At 39.4% G+C, this 25,790-nt stretch overlaps 1 protein-coding gene across 5 annotated transcripts in view; it reads right to left on the bottom strand.

Moving 5' to 3' along the window:
* Positions 1-25,227, bottom strand: part of macrod2 (mono-ADP ribosylhydrolase 2) — a 397,243-nt gene extending 372,016 nt beyond the window's left edge. For 3 of the 5 annotated variants that reach the window (XM_051427511.1, XM_051427532.1, XM_051427522.1), the window contains exons 1-3: positions 25,007-25,226; positions 21,232-21,336; positions 19,770-19,883 (exon numbers count right to left, since the gene is read on the bottom strand). In XM_051427511.1, the coding sequence (XP_051283471.1) occupies positions 19,770-19,883; positions 21,232-21,336; positions 25,007-25,043 (256 nt within the window). In that variant the 5' untranslated portion in view covers positions 25,044-25,226. Of the gene's footprint in view, positions 1-19,769; positions 19,884-21,231; positions 21,337-25,006 lie in introns of all 5 variants that reach the window. The other 2 variants (XM_051427541.1, XM_051427549.1) reach the window with 1 other exon arrangement.
* Between the last annotated feature and the right edge of the window lie 563 nt (positions 25,228-25,790).

Here is a 25,790-nt window from a genome sequence, read left to right as displayed (position 1 = left end):
GAGCTAACTGGTGTGAGGCATTTCTCAACCTTGGAAAGATGTTGAGACATTGAAGGGTGGTGCAGAGAAAGCTATTGAGTTACTGCGATGGGGAGGGCTGGGGTGCATGTTTGGTTGATGGCCTGAGGCATTTGTAAGGCAATAAGAGGGCCAGCAGCTCTCGTCTTTCTCCCACCGGTGCCTGGTCTGTATCACAGGCGTGTGACACCTGCCCTTTCACAACTGACTCTAAGACAACGGTTAAGGACTGATGTTGATATAAATCTCAGTCTTCACACGCAACACTACCACTGGCAATGAGAGACAGATGCTTGGTTGTACTCCCTGAAAGGATGGTAATTAATTATAATACTGATCTCTTAAAAAATGTTAGAAAATAGAATGAAAGCATGAAATGGAAACGTAGGGCATAAGACATGAGCAAAAGACTCCACTTTTTCTTGCATGCAGTACCTGTATATTGTCTGCTGCTTGTAATTACGAATACCATCAAACTCATTACGTTTTTATTGCACCAGTATCCGATAATATAGGAATTCTTAAGGCTCCACTTTCTTGGCTATCCAAGTCACTGTAATAAAACCTCTTTGCCAAAGTCGTTTCAGTCACTGTGTCCTAGCAGCCAACTAATTGGGAAAACTGATGAGCCCCGTTAGCTTCCAAGTAAGCCCTTTTGTTCTACCTCCTTGCTAATTCCTTGCAAGTCTCTATCTTTGTCCACTCAAAGCTAATTCAGCACTTCTCAGGCACATGAGCTCCTGATGACCTCCCAGTGGTAAGGAGAAAAATGAAGTGAAACCTTGTGATTTGGCTGGAAACCCATTTCTCCTGTAACCTTTGGACTGCTTTGTTTCTAAGTCAGAGAGGGTCAGTATGTGAGGTTAAATTAAAAACATTAAATGATTAGAGTCTTATTTTTCATATCAAGTTCCATAACACTATCCTGTAAATCTTAAGAAACTTAGATTTATTCATTGGCATATAATATTTTTGTAAAAAGATAATTTTTTTAAAACGCCCCATCTTAAAAATGAGCAGCTAACCATAAAATAATTTCATTAGTTTGGATTGACAGAGCTCTTTAGAATTGTATGTCAAGGTTTAATGCAGTTTCTGGTTTTCTACCCTAACAAGAAAATAGCTCAGGGACAAAATCTGCATATTTGACATGTAAATAGTCAAATTAAAAAGATTTGAATTACTGACCCAAAACTCTGGCCATCTCTGAATTTGGTTTTCTAAAAACAATTTCATCACCCATTAAAAACCAATGCTGCTTACACACTAATATTGCTGCTCAGCCAGAGTAAGTGCAAGATAAAGGCAAGAGAGGAGCGACAGGGTTGATAAATACAATATAAACAGAAAGGCACCAAGTCTCCCCATCACAAACACGTAAACAGCACATGAAACGAGCATAACATTAAAAGTCCTATGGGGAATGGAGCAGTTAGACACCAGCAGGTATTTACTTGATCTTTTTACAGTAGTGCTCTTGCTTTAATTGCTGTCTGAATAATAAAGCACCGGAACATTCCTTGTACTCTCTGATCAATCTGACATATTGGCTAATGAAATAAAAGCTTCAGCGTTCTCTCAAGCTTTGTTGCCATCTCCTTTTGGGCTGTAAAAGAAAGTTGGTGAAATGTGCAATGATAAACACCAATAAAGCCCTCTCTCATTCTACTGAGAGGCCATTATGGTACCATCCTGAGAGGTGCTTTCATTCTCTGACAGTTAGTCAGATTCTTCTCATCTATAAAACATACAGGTTACGTTGAGAGGTAGCTGTAAACTGCCAGTTTGCTCATTTAGTAATGTCTGGGGAGTGTAGCTATCAGGTATTCATCTTCCGCCTCCTGGCCTGTTGCTGTGGCCCTGACTGGGAGGACGCTGCCTCACAGTCATAAATGTGCAAATGCATGAGTAAAATGTCCTGTCACACCACCAATACTACAACAAATGGTTTTATTAGCACTGCCACCGCTGAAAATGTTTCATATTGAATGCTTTTTGCTTCCCATGCTCTGGAAGATTAAATAATTATGTCACATTTTTCAAAAACAGATTCGCCACCACGCTGTAGTCTCTTGAAGGACAAGCCTGTATATTAAATTATCCGGGCCTGAAGGTGGGTTATATAGCGAGTTGGGGAATTTGATACTAAAAAGACTGGGAGAAACCACAAAATCCTCCATTTGTACCATCCAATCTTCATTTGTAACATCCAATGTGCTCTTAGTTAGGTTAATTGTTAATGAATTCAAACCTAACATTTTCTCCATTCAGGTTGTCTGCGTCACGTACCGTGCCCGTGGGACACATAGTCACAGACCCAGAAAACTTTGCTAATTGAAAAAGTACACAGCATCAAATATACAGCCATCTATCTTGCCTTTGTGCAATAACAATGCAATCAAAGGGTAAGTGCATGGAAGAATATGTTTACCGCTAATTGCAATTGAGTGCATTTCCCTAATGAAGCCCAGACCTGACCCTAATGTTTGCCTTTGCACAAAACATTGTGTGGGCATGTGTGAATGTGTGCTTCTTGGCCTCTGTGACTGTCGGTATGAGATGCCAACATATTCCTTTGTTTTGATTTTTATCATAACTTTTAGCCCACAAAGCTGTTTATACAAATGTTTTGCCGGGGGAGAGGAAAAGTAGTGAATGAAACACGCAGCCAAAAGAATTGAGGCAGGTGTGGTGCATTCTCCCATGCACCATTTGGCAGTATAAAGCACAGGCCTGTTGTCTTTTATGATGATTAATCACAAAGCACACAGGTTTTCAAGAACTCTCCATCAACTCTCTGGTTGCAGGAACCTGGGAATGGGCCTGAAAAACAATGTGTACACATGTTTCTTCACCCTCCACACACCTAACACCCTACTATAAGAGAACATGTCTCAGACAAGGACAAGGCTCTTTACCACATTCTTCACAGAGGAGAGGAGCAAACACAGATTTGACAGGAGGGGTAAAAGTGAAAGCTGTATTCCATCTAGGCTAGTCATATGACTGATACACTGACATCCCTATATCCTTTAAGAAATAACACAAGAGAAATAAACAAAACCAGTAGCCAAACTAAAATAAAGTTTGTGAAAGCTTTTATGAGAAAGTAAAGTAAAATTCTCAAAAATTATTATTATTATTATTATTATTATTATTATTATTATCACTAAAGGTAGCAATTACAAGTTCATTCTGTAGGATTTCCCCCCACCACCATGGAAGCCTTCAAGAAAAGCAGAATATAAGATAAGAGAAGAGGAGCTTTAAATCCAACAACAGCTTTACTGTACTCAGCAGAATCAACAACATCAGATGACTTATTTCACCACTGCTCATTTCATGACTGCCTGCAGCTCCACGGCTCTGGGTCAAACCAAAAAGAACAGGCTAATGTTCGATAGTGTTGTGGCATGCACAGCACAAACAGAGGTCTGTCTGACCTTAACTGACTGAAAAGTCATGAATAAATGAGGGATATCAAGTGAAATTGGATTATGCTATGCATTGCTCTCCATGACACACAAGCTAATTGCCTTCACAATGCACGAGTAATTGAGCAGATTCAGGCATTAACAACATCAGTAATATTGTCAATATAGTCAACGGTGCTGTATGAAGGTTTGAGGAAATTCAATAGTAACTCATCGGACAAAGTTGTACAGAAATAAACAATTACTCATCCTTGTCCATGTTCTGCTGACATTGACTACATCTCCTAACATATTCATGTAAAGCTAATAAACTAACCATACCACAATATACAAAAGTATGATCTCTCAAAATGCTAATTAAAAATACCTGTAAAGCTAATTACATTTCATACTCCATATGAGACCTTTCTTGTCTTAGCCACAAAACAGGAAAGAAACTGTCATAGTCAAGTGTTAACGTCTAAATATGTTGACATACCACAGCAGACGGTTGTGATTGAGATGCCAGCTGGTGTTTAGAGTAAAAGCCTAAACCTAGTTTACCATAATGAAGCTCTCAGAGGGAGGCGATGCATTCCTCATGCCACGATGCTTTACTTGGCTTCTTAACACTTCCGAACCTGAAACATACACACATGGATTTTTGGGACAAACACAAGATCTCCCTGGTCGCTACTACAAAGTGGCACTGGGTGTGTTTGCACAGCTTGAGAGAACTCCGCTAAACAAACGATTGACGATTTGATGCCAACTTGCATGAGTCTAATGAGACAACGACGTAAAAACTTCGTTTTGGAGTGCCAAAATGTCTGAGGATGGGTAAACATCATTTTGCCCTCTCTCTGTTGGACATAGTTTATTTGTTTGTTTATAGCTTGCTTCTTCAGGAGAGAAAGTCTGTTCCAAGACATTTAGAATAAAAAAACGGAATTAAAATGGGCTTATTATGGCCAGCAGCAAGTATTACAATATCTGTTCCTAAGTGATGGCGCCAGCGTCCCACAACTCTAACTTTCTTTCCCATTCTGAATCTAGTCTGTACTGATTTGCAACACAAAAGGGACAGTGGACTTAACTCATTGTTTTGAATCACATCAATTGTCTCCCAGCTGACAGCCTCAACTTGCCTCATAACTCCGACTGTTGTCTTTTGGCCACTTCAGGTTTACTTCATCATAGACAGAGTTTAAGGTATCTAAAGCCTAGCCTCTCATTTGGGGGATAGCCCCCCTGTCAGTCAAACTTAACTTCTTACAGCAAGGGTTTTTTTTTTTTATTAAGAATTTACAAGATCAGCAAAATGCCAAAAAGTTGTTCTGTCCCAAGACACAAAATCCAATTCTCAGCTTTTTCATACTTGCAAATCCCAAAACAAAATCTGACACAAGAGTTGTCTTTAAGTGAGCAGCTGCCTCGGGCAAACTGAAATCCAGCTTCTTCAGACACCAAGCATACGGTAAAGTTACAATTTATTAATGGTAAAAGACATGGTGTTTGTTTATAAGTTATGTTATTTTCCCCATCTTTCCTTTATGCCTTACCAAGCTCTAAATGAAAGTTAAGTATTCTATAGTCTACTCGCTCTTACAGCGCATCACATTTATGCCTTGACGGTCGACTGATACATTTAATGGAAATAGAAGCACTTTTGCTCCGAATGCACCCCAAAAAGCAGGTGCTATTGATAGATTGTGGCAGATTTTATTGTAGAGCTTAACTACACACTAAGCAATAATTATTTCTGTGTATCGCAGACATTTTGACCCCACTCTGTCTTTTTCAAGTCAAATATTGCTCAATTTTATATACCCCCTTCAACACATCCCGCTTACAAACAGTCAATGGGTGAAGCCTCGCAGGGGGCCAGAATCATCAATGAAAATACCGCCTGACCTTCTACTTCTCCTTCCATTCTGCTGGCCTGTGCTGACATGCCTCTTCACTAATTTTAGCAGCACAGGCAGCATTAATTGGCCGAAAGTTAATTGAGTTGTCTTCTAAATGGAAATCACTGTGTAGCTGTTATCAGGACTTTACTCCGTGAGCATACTAGTGTTACCGTGAAATGTAAAACACACCTACAAAAATAATTATCACACATTACTTCTTCCACTTTACCTTGACAATTCTGCAGTGAAATGAAATATTGTGTGATTTATGTGTTCAGACATTCTAGACAATGTTACCCAGAGGCGATGAAGCTGAGTAAAGAATGTGGTATATAAGCGGAGTTACTACAGTACTTAAACAGGTAAATCTTAAACAGTGTAATGCAATCCGATAAAATAGCCAAGCAGTAAAACCGTGATGGTCAGTTTATGCTGACAGTATGTCAGATTGATTCAAGTCTATGGTTGGTTTTCCATGCATATAGTTAGCAGTGCTGTTATACTGCAGTGCATTATATTGAGAAGTGTTTGTCCACATCCATTTACATACATTAGTGGTCATGATATTAGAAGTTCCTCTGGATATTATTCAATCAAATACAACAATAAGAGTGAGATATTAGCACTTTTGCAGTGATATTCTGTTGGATATATTAAGACTATAAATGGGAAACTGACTCCATGACTTAAGTAACCTATATATGATGATTCATGCACTATGCTTTTCTCACTATCTCACACACACCTATATTGCCTTTTGTGTTGGAGAGACTTTCAATATGCGATGAGTAGTTCTCTTTGTGTAAGAGGGACCACCGCAAGAAGAATAAAGCAAGAGAAGGAGGGAAGATGTCAGAGTTAGTATTTTGCAATATTCATGCTACAAGGGCAGTCAAGTTTGATATACCCTCTTAAATGTTTACCTGCTCTGTAACTATGTGCAATGCCTTGCATCAGATGGTAAGCTCTGAAAAATGTGTTTGCTTCCACAAGACAGGTAGCATGTTCTGCCCTGTGATTTGTTTTATTTCAGCAGTTATATTAAATTTGCAATTCACAAGAAATTCACAAAGTAGAGTGAGATGACAGTGAGATTAACAGGGACTACAGTTATTAGTTAAATATAATATATTTTAAAGAGGGGAAGGGGGAGAGGGGAAGCAATTTCTTTTCTGCTATGAATACATGAAATTGTGCTCCAAGGGTTATGATACACTCCCAGACAACTGTGATAAGTTCTTTTGTAGTCTCAGTGAAAATATACTGTTGCAGTGTGAATTGTGGATGCACTGATGACTAACTATGTGACTAGCTAAATGTTCATGCTCAACAGCTATAAATGTGGACTGCCAGCAATAACTGTATCTTATTGTACCTATCCAAAATTAGAATTGGTTGCACTCGCTCTGAAGTCTTCCATTCAAAAGATGATCAATGAACAATTAGACACTGAATGCAATTTTTATAATTCATTCCATCCTTTTATACAGGAGCCCATTTGTCACCCTCTCAACCCTGCAAATCCCTTGAGCTACAGTTGTCTATAATAGAAATAAACAATAGAGTCACACTTAAAAAAAAAAAAAAAAAAAAAACAGCAGAGAAAAGCAAGGAAGCTCATTGAGCAGAGATTCAATAAAATGTTTAGTGAAGAGGCAACAGCCTATATCATGACGTTAAATGCTAAAATAATAATACTGCTTTGTCATTTTCTTTTTAGGTTTGACAACAAGGCTTTTTAGCTACGACTGATGCCAGTAGATCACTTATGCCCTCCACTGTTGTGCTATAAAAGAAAAAGGAAAAAGGGTCTTAAAATGTCAGTGAATTTTTGTTATTGGCTAGACAGTAAGCTTTACGAGCTAGATATATTGGCAGCAGATGTAATGATCACTGGGGCTACTTCTGTTGATCACAAATCATACTAACTTGCAGATACACTTATGTGTAATTTGAATACATAAACACATACAACCAATACTTTTGCACAATGGGGGCAGTAAAAGCCACATTTTTTCCCCCCCTTTAATTAGAAAGCAAAATGTACGTATTAGCCAGCAATATCTGTGCTCTCGCTTTGTGTCCATTTGGATTCATATTCTGAACAGATATCCTGTGATTAAAAGGGCTAATTAAAAGGGGTAATTGTGTCTACAGGCCAAAAGTTTTTTCAAGCCTTCAGTCAAACACTAGTGAGCTAATTTGTTCAGTCGTTTTCGCTACTCGTCAAAAGACACCCACTACAACATGAAAAACGGACCTATATCAACTGTAATGTGATGTGTTTCATCAACAACACGGCACAGCCCCTGGGGGACTGTGGTGGCTGGAGGATGGCCATGTGGTGGCTGATTATCCGGGGGAACATGGGAAATTAAATCTGCTGAGAGTACACAACATCTTCCGAGTCTCATGCCTGTCATAACTTCCTCCTATCTCTCTTCCTTCCGATTCTTCCCCTTCACCTGGCAGCCTTTCAAAGTATACCTATTAAAATACAGTGTCTCTGCACCTTGTCTTCATGTTTGTCTACAACCCATGACAAAATAAAAAGTCAGATGAGAAACACAAGATATTCTCCTTTACTCTACTTTTCCCCTCTTGAACATTCATCTACAGCAAATTATGTTCTTAGAAATCAATCAACACCTGCTAATGGCAGGAGACGCAAGAAAAAGAGGATGACAGATTGCTTCCTTAGTGCTCATATCAAAGACAGGACTGTGTGGAAGCTGCTTAGGAGCCGACTATTTACAACAGCCTGAGTTTCAGCCACTCGAGATATAATTAGCTTCACCATCATGCTGAAGCACAACACAATAATGCGGTAACCTAGATATAGCTTTTAGTACAGGGAGATTTCACCGTGCATTTTGCTGTTCTATCGGTCTATCCATCTTTCATGCTACCCACATATCTATCTATCATTCTCTCCATACATCATGCGCAATTGTTGTCCTGGTAGGGTTGATTTAAATAAACTGAATGAAGCAAGATAAGTACAACTGAACAGAACTAGAGCTTTGGTTCAGTGTTTCTCGACTGTGTCTACACACGGCAGACAAAAACCTCAATGCCACCCACAGTATTGGGAATTCTGTTCCATCACAAAGACTGTGTAGTCTTCACCTTATTGAGAACCTTAATCTGCTTTGTTTGTGCATTGGGGGTGGGGGAATGGGGGCGGGGGGGGATTCTAAGATTCTATTAAAGAGATTAAATTGTTTCTATAGCCAACTCAAGCATCAAAGGCCAATCAAATTGCAGCCCCTTACTTGAGTGGGTTTCGCTAAAGTCACTTATTTGTCCATTTCATCATGCTAATGGCAGAAGCCATCATCCCATTATAGCTCCACAGCTGAGCGGGGTTAAACAAATGCAGTTTGTTCGAGGTCACACTACCTCCAAGTCAGGTCTCACTGCTCTCCCCCTGAACATCACAACAAATCATCAGCTTGTCTATAACTACTCTATATAAGCAACCTTCTGAACCCCGCTGCATTAACCACCTCTTCACTCACTGGCACTCAAGACATAAGCGTTCTCTTTTCAGTATCCCCTTGTCCTCCTCCTATCTTAAATTCTTTCCCATACAGCATAACCTTGTTATGGAAATAAAATCTGATATAACTTCTTGGGTCAACCTAAAATCACTTTGTTCTTCTGGGGAGTTTGTTACACAGTATGAAATGTCAAGCGTCTGACTGAAAATTCTCAATACACAATGGCTCGATGCCTTAATAACCATCTTAAATTACCAACTGAAGAAATAAAATCCTTCAGTATACAGTATCTTCTTACAAAGTCTGCAATATACAGTGTTGAGATCATTTTGTCATAAATGAGCCCAAATGGGTTCTGCTTTTGGAAAACTGATGGAGTTCATTAGTACTCATTGTTTGCAGGGTAGTTACATCAAACACTGGCTTGTAAGCTGTAAGACCTTTCAAAATAATAACTCCATCATGCCTAATAGACTCATATCTCCCAGACATTTCACATAAAGCTTAACGTTCATCATAGCCAACAGAACCTAGCCTCGTTTCTATTACCATTCCGCTGAACGAAGGTCTTTGTCTATAATGAGTCCACATTCCCTAAGCCCTACAGTAACCACACAATCACTTGTGTCAACAGAAGGGAAATCCATTTCATCAGGACGTCCAGTCAGTGCTTCATTACCATACACAAGGGCAACAACTGTGCAGCCACGTAGCCCCTGAGAGTTCCGTGCATTTGTCGAGACAGTCTTTTCATTGTGACTGTAAAATAGATAGAGGGTGTTCTATTAAGACATCATCACAGGTTAGGTCATCACAATGACACGTTGTATCACACCACTTATCCGACACCATAACATGTAACTGTGTGTGTCCGAGTTATGTAAAGACAATACAAAGTGCTGTGACACAGAAAGTAACACCGCTTTTCTATTTGTGCAACTCATCTGAATCTCTGCCAGAAATGTGGAACTTCACAAGACATGATAAGATCAAGGAACGTTTAGTTCCCGTATGCATGTACGTATAAAAAAAAAAAAAAAACCACTCACTGTCAGCATTTTCCTTGGGACAGTCTAATTTCTATTAGTGAGCATTCAGCAGAGTTCTTTAAGGTCAGGGCCATTACAGTTAGGAGCCTTTTGTCACTGTCAACTAGCTGATTGTTTTCCAAAAAGCATTCTAACAATTTTTATTCTCACATTTATTGTGTTTTTGCAAGGTTTGAAAAGTTATGCTGTTTTGAATTTATACCTTATTTGTTTTAATCTAGGAGAGGCTGCTGTTGCTGTGAACCAGGTTCATTATAGAAGATGGAAAAGGTCTCTTTGATAGTACCTTAGGGTGATTTTCTCGGATAATGTGTGTGATTTCTGGTTCGGTACTGCTAGTGCTGCCATAAAACACAATTTGGGTATAAACAGTCTAAAAATAGTAGACTTCTCCAGCACAATGGCCTTCACATTTTAAGAGATTGCTGATGGCTGTCTGACAACATATGCATCAAGCAGCAGACACCTACACTATGTTCAGTTTAATGTTTATTCCAAAAGGTCCTCTTAAAAATAGTCTAAACTTTTAGGAGGCAGCCACTAGTACAAGCAAAGCAGAACTGTGATGAGGATAAACTAAATAAGCAACACAAATATAAAGCTTAAAATAATAACTGTTTGTGGTTCTTAATATTATGTTTTATTATATATATATATATATATATATATATATATATATATATATATATATATATATTTATTATGATATAAATGATATACATCCAAGTGCTTTATATAATTAATATATATTTTCTGAAGGAAAGGTCTAACCTGTTACCTCTTACCCTGTAAGATTAGGTAAGCAAAGTACTGAAATATAAAAAAAGAAAAATTCCAAAAAGACAAACAACAAATGCTAATAGATATGTTAGTACTAGTAGGTGGCAGTACAAATAATAGTGCTAGTGGGTTATATAAAGATTTAATTTTACCCTTTTCCTAATTGTGTATGTGAGGTTTTAGTTCATCCATGCAGATTTTTAAGGTAACCATTCACATTGTGTGCATATCTGCCTTCAACAAGCATAAAATAGGAACTGATATGAGTCAGCCTGCAGGTGGCATGCAGCTGATAACCTATTCTCCATCTCTGTGCATTCATAATCACCGTGTGACTAACTATGCCTTAAGTTTAATCAACAAAATTACATGTAAAAAAAAAGATAATACTTTGAATGGAAACTGAGCTGTTAAAACTCTTTAATTAAATTTTTAAAAAATGACGGAAAGAAATATTGTTACCAACTGAACATTTTGCTTAATTTAGATGTAGGAGACTGATTAATCTTGGATTTGAGAAAATAAATACTAACATTGGCATGATTCTCTCCAGTTAACCACATCAACTGAAGGCTTCTCCGTATCATGACTGTTACATTGCTGAAATGTTAGGTACAAACTTGCTTCCAGCTAACATCTCTTAAACATTCTTTGAGAGAAATATTTTGTAGTTTAGGAGTGCAGTGTCATCTCCTATTACATTATGTTAGCTTGAAGCAAACCTTCTCCTTAGAAGGACTTGATAGAAAGATGGGAAATGTAACAGCGCCACATTCCTTTGAGAATTACTCTTAAGAAAAACTTTTAAAACTAGGAGAGGAACATCAGTTATTTTAAAATGCATTCAAAACGGCCAGTTGAGAGCTACTTTTATGAACATGGCCCCTGGTTCCTCAGCTTTGAGAGAAACTTGTACATGCTCACAAATATTGAATGAATTGCCCTGGGTTATAGGAATTGTATTCGCATTTAAAGCTACTCAGCAAACATCACAGTCTTTCATTTCAGTTGCTTGGAGGCCCTTTTATATGGAGTGATTTTTCTGTTTAGCAAACAGAGGAATAGTGGGGAGGACACAATTTCATATCTCCATTAAGCGCTGACGTTCTTGGTGGAATTTTGACAGAGACTTAGTCACAGTAACACTGCATTGGATTATTTTTATTTCTACACGACTACATATTCTGGATAGCATGAATTTATTTTAACCACTGCATCCCCTCTGAAGAAATGAGGACTGTGAAGCTAAAGCCTTAAATTATCAAATGGAGTGTCTGGTGAAAGAAATGTATACATCCCTCAAAGAAAATACCCTCGCGCAAAGGTGTGCTTTCTATTCCTTTACTTACTTGTAACATTATGTTGCTCATTACCTATGCCATTACCATTACCTAGCCATTATACATAGGAAGTCATTACAGAAAACCTTGCCACTGCAGGCCTGTAACCAAGTAGCTCATCAGTATTTCTGCTAAGGTCCACACTTTCCTGGGCTCTCTGTGTACATGAATTGCATTTGTTTGTTTTCGCAAAGGTTTACAGTATTCGCAGGGCTTGAGATGAACAGAAAGTAAAATGAGTGGACTGAGGAAAACATTTGGGGAGCAAAAGCACAGAAAAATTAAGTGGTGTTCAAAGAGTGGCATTGTGAAGACCAGTGAATCGCCTGCTGACAACCATGCAGGGCACAACGCCTGGGTATTGTGCAGAGAAACGGTCATCAGTCAGAGGTTGATTTCTCCAACCGTCTCCTTTCACCTGTGCTTCAGTCTGTCAGTAAAGACCTAGTCTTACACAGCACCTCCCCGCATTCTCTCACAGATAAAAACAACTCACTCCCTCTTTTGTGCATTCAACTACACAAACGCACATCTCCAGCACAGCTAAAAAAGAAGTGTGCAGCCACAGTCTCACTTCTTCTATGCTTATATTGTGTAACATTTGAAACTCCAAATTTTGCTCCAAAATTGTGCAAAATCAGAACAATATTTGACATTTTTCTAGGCTATTTGAGAAGCAGATGTTGAAAATCTGTAAGATACATGGAATATCCAGTTGCCACCTCAAACAGCTCTAAAGAAACATCTGTGAAGGGGAAGCAGAAAAAAGAGATTTATCCATCTAAAATGAAGAACCAGCCCAGTCATCCCACTTCTCAAACTCACTCTGCTATCAAAGATGTCAGCAATACTTAGGTGGAGCCACAGTGCCCCCTACAGGTCTACAGATACATAAGCTTTATGAGCACCTGATCCATTCATCTGTTGGTCTGCCTGCTACGTTACCCGTTAAATGAAAGCGTTACCCGCTTTATACTGCAACAAAACATATAATTCATCTGTTTTAGAGAGTTGTACACTGTCCACACACATACACACAAACACATGCAAAAGCAGACCTCCAGAGATGGCAGTCATTTTGCAACCACCATCAAGTATCCTCTCTACTGAGAAACCATGATTTGATATCTAAAAAAAAAATTAAAAAAAAAAAAGATTTTTTGCTATACCACTAAAACCACTAAACTTTTCTTCACTAAACAGAAATAATGCAGATTTGTTTTTCACTATTTAGTTTCATTACCATTAACAAAGATCCTCACCTCACTTGTGTGGGACAAAGGGAAAGAGAAAGAAGGTGGTGAGAGACTCTTTCCCCATCTGAATACCCCCTCAATTACTAACAAGCCTGATGGATGAGATCTGGTGTGCAGCATAAGGCAGGGTCTTCTGAAATGTTTGTTTCAGGAAAGGGAGGGGTGTAGTGGAACAGAGGCGAGAGGAGAAGAAAAACAGGGATACAAACAGCGACTTTCCGACCTTGACAGCAACGACTTAAGTTTTCTGTCCACAGGGGGACAAGTGAGGACCTGACCTGAATGACGGGCATCTTTGTGAGCAGTAGCTCCGTAGACAGAGTCAGTTTCATGGCCTTAACATCACTTTGTGTCAGCATGTGTGTGTGGTTTGTGTTTTCAAGTGTGAGTATTTGTGTTAGAGATGGAGAAGAAGGTGTGGGCTCGGTCACAGAATGTGTGACTGGGGAGGAAGGCGAGGCTTACTCTACCAAACACTCAATACGGTCATAGACCATTAGCAGTCCAAGCAATGGGAGACATTTCTCTAAGTGCCAGCCGGATACACACTGACAGCACAGATTCCCATGATTACTTTCTATTAGCCACACCTCGTGAAAAATTATTTCTATCTGGCCATGTTGGCACCTTGTAGGCCACAGAGATTAGGTAAACAACGTAACTTGACGTTGACCAAACACTGAGGCAGGCTGCAAGGCTGTTCACAATCTGGACACTGGGTTGGGAGAAAACGAGCTGAAATCGGAAGAAGGGGAACTCACCAGCTGGTTTGTCACCTCAGTTCACATTTACACCCTGATGACAGGGAAAACCCTGTCCTTGTGCTGTATCTCTCTCAGAGCTGATACGATTAACTGGACCTTTTAGTGCAAGGACCCAATGCAACCCACTCACCAGAGTCATTTCACTGTTCAACAGAGCAGCAAGTTCTCTCAGCCAGGGGCATTGATTTTCATTCTTGGTGTGACAGTGCAACAATCACAAGTTTGCTCAAGAAGTTACCAGTCCTCTGCCATGGTTTCTAATGTACTGTGCGTCTGTGTGTAAATGTCATTATGTACTTGCATGTATATGCAACTGACAGAAGAGTAAAAGAGAGAACAGATAAAGTGATAGACCCTGAAGTGCAGTCATATTGCTGGGAGCATGGCCGCTCAGGGAGGTTATGGCACAGGGTGTGAATCTGCAGAGAGACAGATAAATCCGTCGAGCAAGACTCTCCAGGGGCTGAGTGTGTTGTGCAGCACATCCGTGGCCTGACAGAAAATCTAATGAAGAGTCTACATTGACAAGATCCCCAAACAGTAGGAAGCAGAACCGAAAGCCATAGGCTTTTATCAATCACTAGGGGGAATAGAAAAGTAAAAAGTAAATTTGACACCCTTCTTCAGCATGTCATCCCAAAGTCTGGTGTTGGTCTTTGTGAGCGTACTGTTGAGACAACCTATACAGTAACAGCTACAAAAAATGTCCCCCACAGTAATGTAATGTCCCAACAACATTTTAGACAGATGCAGTAAAATACGGATTTGGACAGCAAATACATTTCACAAGAGATTATTTATCTTTCACAAAGCAGAAAAGGAGAATATGTTGTCATATACTACAACTAGACCTTTAAAAAGACCCTAAAGTTGGGAAGCATGACAATGAAAAGTCTGTTTAGAGTCTGTCTATAGACCAAGAGCTCAGTGAGAGAATAAAAATGCCTCTACTTTTCATTCTGGAAAGCCTTCTGCTTTTCAGGGTAAAATATTACCAGAGCACTCAGAGAGTCATTCCCTAATAAATAAGGCAGTGCTCTCCATTAAGGCTTGTGACTCAGAGAAGCATATAATATTCTCTGGACATTACACACCATTATCCTGCACTGTTGCTCTGCTGCCACAACTATTGAGGTTTTCAATGAGCAGAAAAGGATGAACCCCAACCACTATATACTTCCCTCACCCTTTAAAGAAAGTAACGATCAGAGACACAGAAATAGTTTTCATCCTTCAATTCAAATCTACCAGCTTGCAAATAATATGTAGCTCAGTTTTTTGTTTGTTTTTGTTTTTTTTTTTTTTGCTTTCCTTGTAGCTGTTTGAATAATAATGATTCAAACTGTGCACAACTATTTTTCATTTGTTCTTCCTACTCAAATTTGACCTCAGAGCAATTTATATATTGTCCAATAAGTTACTGTAGCAGTGTTGCAGCAGAAATAAATATAATCCAATTTTATTTTCTGCAGTTGCTGCTAGAATAACACATGGGAAAGTCCATCAATTGTTTGACATTACCCACAAAACATTTGCACCTCTACACTACTTTTCCCTGACCACAGAATAATATTGTATTCTATTCAGTATAGACCAGGGCATGTAGCCTTCTGTGCAGTACATAATGCATGAATGACCATTAAGATAAACAATGTGTGCCAAGCATCCCCAAAGGCAAACAATGGCTGAATCAACTGCATATAAAAATAAATAAAAAAAACGTAGAAAAGTAAATCTCCCCAGGATCATAGTATTCTGCCCTTTGAGGGTCACAGCTCTCATCAAACCTGTGATGACTGCAGTACGAGCAGCTCTATACAACTGAATACCAATTGCCTTTCACACATCATCCCAACCCCTTCAGGTTCTTTATAGCGTTCATAACCAGATTCCCTGTGCACACTAAATTGGCTCCTGTAAGAAATGATCTAATACAGAAAGATGGGAAAGGTTTACAGCGGGTAATGGATTAGGAGTCAACCCCTGTGCATAATTACCACAGTCATCATGATACGAGAAGTCCTCTCCACTTTGCAACGCTATCTTTACGACCTCATTCTGGTCTGAGAGGGATGGTGACACTCATATGAACTCCATGCACAAAGACAAGGAGAAAAATGGAAGACATTATCTTGTGTTTGCCACGTAAAAGCAACAGTAATGACATGCATTAAATTTAAAACACAGTTTGAGTGTCCTTTCAACTTTTAGTGAACCTGGCAATTTTCTATGAAACACTTGATTAACTGTGATAGTCTCCTTTTGCAATCTATCATTGTCCGACGCCAATCCAAAGATAGATGCCAAAGATCTGAGCTACTAGAGGGAATCAGGGAAATTGTTGGGTTCGTAACACTGAATTGTCATTTGCATACTGAACATTTTACTACTATTATAAATTCAACCCATTCAAGAATATGGGCAGAAAGTCTTCCATACTCAGGCAATCACTACCTGGGACAGTGTTTACACCTAAAAGTCAATCTAGACAGTGTGCCGAGTAAGAAAATTAGATTCACCATTGAGGGGCGTGTCAGTCATATTCCTCCCTGTCACTTTCATCCCTTAAAAACAGTTGAAAGAGGGTTACGGTGAGCATGAGTATGCATCTAATGATATTTTATGCAGAGGGGTGGCAAACCAATGCAGGCTCATTCTAAAAGAGCAGCCTCACTTGGGCCATCTGCTGGGTCTGGATGCTAAAGCCCAACCTACCTTGTCATGATAGGGCCATCCTGCCATCCACACCTGCAGTTTGCTAATTGTCACCATAGCCCCTCCTGTCCCGCTCTCCCCAGGCTCTCACCCAGGTGACAGTTTGAGCACCTCCTGTCCAACCTCCAGCCAAACAGAATTAAGGAAGAATTAAAAACTCAATGAGCCTAATAATTAAACTTTAATGGAGGACATAAAGCAACTTGACACCCTCTAAAAGCTATAGGCAGCCACCATAATAGCTGTACCAAGCTGGCCTATGTTCCCTGAAATTACACACATTTCTCCTTTGCAACCCACATATTGCTGCTGTCATGGCAAAACCTTGTTGCACAAATTTTCAATGTGCCTAAATAAAAACATGTCAGCTGCAAACAGGCTAGAAACACTGCCGCTTTACTCACCTCATTTTGAAATGAGCTACATTTAATGCAGTGTAGCTCATGGGCTCATGCACCATAATGCTAATGTAGTCTTAAATAGAAGTAATCAACAGTTAAGCTGTGTCATAAAATATAATGACTAAAATTTCAATATTCCTTTCTGACATTACGGTATCAATTTTATATCAATATACTGAATTGTCTATAGTTCAACTGCAGGCCCTAGCAGTCTGCAAGCAGGTACTGCAGGCCAGCACAGGCTTATGCAGACAACCTGCTCATGTGGTTGTTCCTCAGTTCATGTCTACTGAACACACAAAAGGGTTCAATAAGTAGCCTAACTATGTAAAGAGCAAAAAATGAATTCCTTCCTTCATATTTCCATACATTTTACACACCAAACTTCACATTTAACTACAATCTGCATAATTAGCATCCCTGCACTTGTGAGAAAAAGACATTGGGACAGTTTATTAACCTTCAGACTAATTCTTTCACAGTGCTCAAAGTCCCACACTTTAAAGACAGCAGTGTACTGGTGCCAAGCCTAAATGAAAAACAGCATGAGAAAATGGAAGTACTGCAGGGTAGAGATTGGAAGCAGTGAATAGATGAAAGGCAAGAAGTTGAACAAACTATCCAAAGATCTTATCAAGGTACATTGCTCAACATCCGTAATAGTTGTTCACATGCTTAGAACGGTGTTACTCACTGAAATTTGGACAACAGCCACTACAGCCAGAGCATGTCCTGTCCTGTATTCAACTAATACATAGTTTGTAATCATTATTTAAAGAACACAATGTCATAGCCAAGTCTTTTGTTAACAATTACAAAAAAAAAAAAAGAAAAAAAACATCCCTGGAACCTTGAAATTTACATTCACAGCATACTACTGTTGCAGAGCAGAGCAACACACCACTATATGTTCTTATCAGTCCAACCACAACTGGTCCTGCAGTATGAATAGAGTAGCACTGGGACAACTGCTGAGACCTTGTGAAAATTATGAGGAAAAAAAAAAAGGTTTCAGCAATTCCTTCAACCTTTCAGACCCCCTGACAGCCTGCTAAACAGAATGAATTGCCTCCTGGCCAACATGTAGCTCAGTCAGAGCCTAGACGTCTGGCAGCATTAACTGCTGAAGTAAACTGCCTGCCTTTGCTACAATGGTATTCAACAGTTGAAAAAAACAAAACATGCAATGTTCCCTCCAGAAGTTAATTTCCATTCTCATACCCCCCCATTTCTCTAGTCACTTAATAGAAACACTGCTCACCTTATCCACCGCCTTAACCTTGATTGTTTTAAGACTGACTGTAAACGACATTGACTGGCATCAAAAAGAGGGTTTTATGTGTGTCAAGATATAACAGGAATAAATACTATAACACCAGTATGTGGTCTCACTGACTCTAACCATAAAAACTTAACTTAATCTTTATCTGTAATAAGCTTAAATATATGTAAATAACATGCAATAATGCAATTCAGACATGTAGCAGTTATCACAAAACTCAGGACAAACAACAAACTACTTGAATTGTATAATAACCACAACAAGTGCTGCATTTGTAAAAGGTCAAAATGTTGATAAAGGAAGACAATTGCCATGACATTTAGATGTGTTTCAGGTGTCTGTTAAGTGTACTAAACCGCAACTTTGTCTTTTACATGATGCTGACGGTGATTCAGAATGTCATGTCACCTTACCCTCATCAGGACGGGTATTTACATAATAGATTAAATTCATTAGCCTTATCCAACAGAGCAGTGTGTTTTTCACATCTATTAATCTTGCATAAATTACAGAGTATTAATTTCACACAAGATGCACACTGCTTAGAAGAGTGTGTGTGTGTGTGTGTGTGTGTGTGTGTGTGTGTGTGTGCAAATACTGCATGAGGAAGGAAAAGTTATGAAACACAACGGCAGAAAGCCAAAGTAGACCATATATATATATATATATATATATATATATATATATATATATATATATATATATATGTGTGTGTGTACACAGTATGCTGCTGTACTGCTATGGTGTGCTATAGCTGCCAAACGGTCCAGAGCATCAGCAGCAGAAGTAACAGGTAAAGCAATCTTTTAGCACCTCTGACTACGTGTGTAGGTTGCGACTGCAGAAAATTACATAACAGCAGCGCAAATCTCTGAAAGGGGCATTTCGGCTCACCCTCCCTTTTCCTCACTGTAACAAATCTTTACCACGTTCTCCCCCCGCAACAGCAGCATTTTTGATATGTGACCACTGATTATTACAGCACACACATGATTATTATACCTGTCAACCAAATCAACATGTATTCCATCATTAACTTTGTGCTTTACTGGCACAGGGTAGGAGAAAGAGAAGAATTTAATCTTAAAAGTGACATAAGAAAAGGTCAGAACATAGTCTAAAAAGTCACTATTTCAGCCTGGAAGGTCAGATCAATGAAATGAAATGACCAGTTTAACATTTGTCTCAATCACACCCATCTCTTGTGCAATACCCTAAGAACCAGCACTTTCTTAATTTTAACAGTAGAGGGCAGCCAAGGACAATTTAACAGCTGAGCTGCCTTTGAGCAGCAGACACCATCCAACAGCTCCCAGAGGTCAAAGGGCAGATCCTTACCAGCATTGACGATGGCATCCACCTCCAAGACAGTAATATCTCCCTTGTAGAGAGATACTTTATCATTCAGCCCACCTCCGCCTGTCAGCTCCTTCCCTTCGTCTTTGTCATCGGCTGAAATAAAAAAAAACAACTTAATAAATACACACTTGATTGTTAAATGTACTTGAAAAGACAAATCTTCAGTTAAATGTGATGACTATGATGGACATAAAGACTTCAAGAATCAATTGATCCATTATTCCAGTTTCCTAAACAGCAATACTTCATAGAAATTAATTCAAAACACAATAAAGGTAGACAATACTGTACTATCAAGATCATCACTATATAGATCATTTTTACATTACATTGTGAATTTGAATTCTAAATTTGCAAACTCAGCATTTGTATATCTTCCTTCTCTCCTATAGTAAAAAAAAGTGTGATATAATGTGTGGTAGGGCTGCGGCGTTCTGTTTCACTATGACACTCGTGTTATGTGTTTAGAAAGGAAGCCTTTGGTCAACAAGTGGAAACGGTTTGGAAACATTTTGGTTTCAAGTTTTTCTGTAAGTTCAATGATGTTTGAACTTGGTGTTTATGTTTTTACTTTAATCAAGCAGCCCTAGTAACATTTCTTATGAAGTATGACCTCTGGATTACAAGCCAGACAAGTTTTGCCACGGTCATTTGTAGAGTATACTTCCTGTAAGAACTTCCTCTTTTGAGCCAAGAAATAATAAGCAAGGAGCCGTGAATCAGCAGTTCTGTTTCAATTTGGTTCTTAAGGAAAATACATCAACTAAGGGCCCCTGAAGTGCTATAAAAAGTTATTATACCTTGTTTAATTGAATGTAGAGAGAAACACCACAGCATATGTGCGCACATCACCAAGCACTCCTGAACAAGTTTTCATTCCACCTCACCTCACTGAACATCAGTTGTTATCTCTGCGTTAGTTTGAGTACTCACATTGCATGTTAAGCCAACTATACTAACAATCTTACATCTGTTTTTCAATTATTGCTCTTATTAGTAATTTTAATCTTTATCTTTTTTATATCATATCAAAATAGCTTTATTCTTATTGAAGCATGTTATTTAAAAAGGCAGATGTAAAACATTGTGCAGAATTTTAAGTCAAAAACATACTGCTACTTGATAATATGCAATCCAGTATTTAGAATCTAAATGAGGTTCGATTATTGTTTTCAAGAACAGACCTGTATCAACAATAAACGCTCTGTGCTGATACATGTATGGTTGTGGTTAAGGTCTTTTTTTCTTCCTAAAAAATCATGTTCAAACGTGCTTACTGTCAAACAAAGTTCACCATCCAAATTTTTGGTTTGAAATAAAAAGATGAGAAAAATATAAAATACAGTATAACCTAGCTGCAACTTTAGGAGAACATTACCAATATCATGCCATACCCAACTTAAAAGACATTCAGCATCCCAAACAATAATCCGTCTCTTACATTTGATATTTTCCTCTCTCCAGGTTGGAATCTTGTCCAGGCATATGAAGTCTTGGCGACGATACTCCTTGCGTCTCTCCTCCCGATCTAGACGGAGCAGTCTATCTGTGGAAGAAAGTAGCCATGAATACCTTTGAAGAATAAAAAGGGATAAGAAAGAGGGACATAAACTGACACAGACAGGTGATAACAAGCATAACATTAATTCCCAGTGAAAGCAACAACCTTTTCACATTAACCTCCAATAACTGAATGATCTGTTTTTCGAAATCTCACCCCAAACGGTTTCTCTACCTTTACTTCAGCTGACCACGACCCATAGTGCTCTGCAGCAGTCGCAAGTATTTCTTCGATTGACATTTGATCTATCACTAAACTCCTCCTCCACCACTCCTCCATCATCATCATCATCATCATCATCAGTCCTGTCCTGCTTCTCACTGCTGCTGCCCCTTCCCTGTGTGTGATGTGATCTTTAATTATGTGATCCTGCTTCATGTATTAAAATCCCCTTTTAGCTTGCAGGGTCAAAGTGCAGGATCAGCAATGAAATAGCACCCCTGGAGCCGGTAGGGAGTCTTGCTCGAGCACTTCAGTGGGGCAACTGCTCGCCATCCAAGACGTTGGAAGACGAGACTGAATGCCGGTCTACCACACTTACTACACCAGTGGCTCTCAGCCACGTGCCATGAAGACCCAAAACAATGCAGGTTTTCATTCCAATCAGACACCTCACCACCAGTTGATTTCACTCATTAGTCCATTTTGGTTGTGTGTGTGTTAATTAGTGAAACTGGCTGTTCGGTGAGGACTGGTTGGAATGAAAATGTGCATACTCCTGTGTCTCTGTGGCTCTCAGCTGAGAATCCCTGCACTGTGTCACCCTGTTGCCTAAGCTTCATTGCACTCTGAACTGTTTGTCCTGTTTGCTCCAGCTCCGTACCGCTCTGCCTGTGCACTAGTTCTTATGTGACTTTATTATTAAATGGTGTGCTAAAGGACTTAAATGAGCTGTTTGAAATCATACAGTGAGCAACCGTTTGGCCTCTTCTTTGATGTGATAAACTACTGTACATGAATAAACTCACTTTGTCTTACTAGTTACCCAGGCTGTGTGTCTAGAGTACTTTTTATTTATTTGTTTGCTTGGTTTTACAACAGATTCCATCAATAATTGGCTGACATTAGTACATCACACAGCTGCTGCTTAACCTTTATTCTACTGAATCACTCTTGGGTCTTCACAGCTTGCGTCCTCATGTTCATCTCCACTGACTGCAAAAGAGCCTCAACTTGCTACTGTTTCTCCAGACAGTGCTGGGCTGTTCTGCAAAACAAGCTTCATCCTAATTACGTGTTTCACTGTGAAATCTTCGCCACATAAATACCTCGTTGTACACAGTGTGGACTCTGGTCAATTAAAAAACATCCCCACTGTAAAACAGTTTACAGTTTCTGGAGGTGATGATAACAGTTTACCATATTAGGCTCTTTTTACAATGAAATGTTGAGGTACAGGCTTTAACACTTAGCGTGTAACAATACCCTAGAGCACAGGAACTCTGTACTACATCCTGAAAGGAACTATGAGTTATGAGACTTGCCTCTTACACAAATTAAAGCCAAAAATATTGAGGCAGTGAGGGTGGACTATATTCTGCTAAGAAATACAAGGTTCCATAAGTCAACTTTTGGCAGAACCACACAGTAGGTCAGGCTTACATTTAAAAAAAAAAAAAAAGGTATTTCTGCAGTGGGGGGATATCCGTTCCATCCCTTATGTATTTTCTCTCCCTCTTGCCCACTCCTGTCATTCCCAAGGCTGCTCTTATTCTACATGGATGAATAAAAAGGCTGTAGTGAGGTTGAACACAGCAAAGCTCTCTGGACTACACTAAAGCGCTTCGTCACTCTGCTGAACTTTCAGTCATTGTGGAATCGTAAAAAGCTTAGACGCCAAGAGATCAGGATGGGCTCAAAAAATGCTCTTTATTAAATATGAGTGCCTAGAAGATTGTGTTACTGGAGCCGCAGCATCAATGATGCTAAGTCCCATATGAGTTTTCTGTAGTTGATGAGTTCTGGATGGGAAGGCCAGTCACTGTAATACTGGAGACATCCCTGAACCAAATTCTAGTGATAAAGCGAAAGGAGATGTGACTGCCTGTCACATAACATCCCATTTTATGTAGTCTTTTAATACTATTTATATTCCTGTTTCATGTTTCCTTTCTTCCATTTTGTTTAAGAAAGCTCACCAACTTCCGAAATAGTCTGCATCCTATACTGCAAGTTTTTGACAATTATAATTTAAGACTGATTTCCCAAAGAACAAACCAATGCTAATATGACTTACAACTATTTTTCTCTGTTGGTAGCACATGTTACAGTTTCACCCAGCCTACAGACTAGCCCTACCTCAAAATACTATTTTAAAAAATTATATTAAATACCTTAAATTTCACAATTTCTTTTCACATTCTGACTTGCCTTGATCTCCTCTTACAGCAATTTGAGGAAGAAGGGTATATGCTCAGAATATGAAATCTGATTTACTTTGATGTTCATTCTGTGCCGCTACCTGCTCAAATGGAGAAAGCGGCACTAAGATTAATTATTACCTTTGCTCAGAGAATCTTAATAACCATTATAAGAAACTTCCCATACACCCCCCCAATAAAAAATTACTTGCAAGTCAGTGGGCTTGCCTCACGACACTGACTGAACCAGCATGGCATTCAAATGAACAACCCACCTACAATATCAACAATGATTTCAAACAAATAACTTGTTTCAGTTATTAAATGAGGCCACATCCTTGCTGAACAAAAGGTCAGGGCTGGAACCAGTATAGTCCACTTCAGCCAGCGTGATATCAGTATTGTACACCCCCCTTTTATTTGCCACACAGCCCATTTTAACATGTCATAGCAGGGCGAGCACAGGTGGAATCAACCCCATTAATGATGGCGGCTAATTAATGTGATGAACTACACCTGTGCTGAAGCTGCTAAGACAAGTGGAAAAGCTGTGCAGTGTCAGAAAGCCATGAATAACTCCTGAATGACATAATAACCACACTATAGAATACAGATGGAGCTGACGAGCCCTTTATTTGCCTGTTCCTACACAACAAGTGTATCCGGGAAACAGAAACTGAAAGCACTTGGGAGTCAGATAGATAAGTTTCTTGCATTGTGTGACTGCCACAGAGACACGGCCATTTATGTCCTTAGAAATAAACCACATCTTAAACAATGAGCATGTTTTACAGCCGTGTGACTGCTGTTTGGTTACAGGGGGGGAAGGTTAGTTAGTTAGTTAGTTAGTTGGTTAGTTAGTTGGTTGCAGGGGGAAGATTCAACTCAGTGAGCTCACTGTTGGTGTATCACACTGGTGGAAGGTGGGATCTGCTAGTTAGGAGTACTCCAACAGGTTAGTGAGGGAAATCAATGAGCACCTTTTAAATGTGGGCTAAGAGGCAGATATGAACAGTGTTGGAAATGTCAAAACATGCGTTACGGCCAGCCAAACAGAGGCGCAACATCCTTTTTAACATCTGTACGGCCACCGTACGGCTTTAACCGAGCAGGCTAGGTGAAGCAGTATCACAGCAACACGGAGAAGACAACAGAGTGGCTGTCAATCTCCCTGCATGGTTACAATACATGCTGTCTGCCATGAAGATGATGATAGCCTCATCTCCATCTCTCTCTCTCTCTCTCTCTCTTTCCACCACCACCACCACCTCCTCCTCCTCCAAAACAAGCCTTACCTTTTTCAGTCTTCCAGTCCTTTTTCTTTTTGCTCATGCTGCCGGTATGGTTTGACTTCGAATGGTTGTTTTTTGACTGTGGCAACCCCAGGCTCACAGTGAATAGTGTTCCGGGAGAAAACTGAAATGTAAAGTGAAGCAGCCTCTGGACGGGTGTCTCACCTGTGAAGCTGTCAAAATTTCTATGGACCTCTGCCGGCTCAACCTACCGTGAATGCGCCGTAAATTATGTGTACGACTCCTGGCCCCGTGATTGGTGGTCGAAAAGGGGGAAGTGGGTGTGCGATTAGTCGGGCCGCCACGTCAATCAAATAAGCTCCACGCACTAAGGGAGGCAGAGTAGGTTGTTTCCGGCGGGTCAGCCTCCTGGCGTGTGAGGTGTGCTGGTAACGCCGGAGAGTGGAGTCTGTTCAGAGTCACTGCATGGAAACTTAACGATGAGACAGTCCTGAAAATATTAGAATTATTTATTTTTTAATGGGTTTATTTTTATTTTTATTTTTGGCAAGGCACACGGTGTGTTTTGGAATATTAGGAGTTTTATTTTGGTGCAATTTCAGTGGTACAATATTTAAGTTTTTTCTACTGTAGGCCAACATTTTAATAGCTTTAGTTAACCTGCTTAAATCTCATACCTCTCTGGACTAATCTCGTTAAAATGTGTTTTCTGATCCAAGAAATAATGTGGTCATGAATTTAAAGTTGCCTGTTATTAAAGAGTTATTGGGGTTTTAGTAGCAACATTTTGAGTGATAATACCAACATCATTGTTTACAGAAACTCT

This window comes from Dicentrarchus labrax, unplaced genomic scaffold (assembly GCF_905237075.1).
Source record: "Dicentrarchus labrax unplaced genomic scaffold, dlabrax2021, whole genome shotgun sequence".
Lineage (NCBI taxonomy): Eukaryota > Metazoa > Chordata > Actinopteri > Moronidae > Dicentrarchus > Dicentrarchus labrax.
Note: the sequence above shows the minus strand (reverse complement) of the source record. Positions and strands in the feature narration are given on the sequence as shown.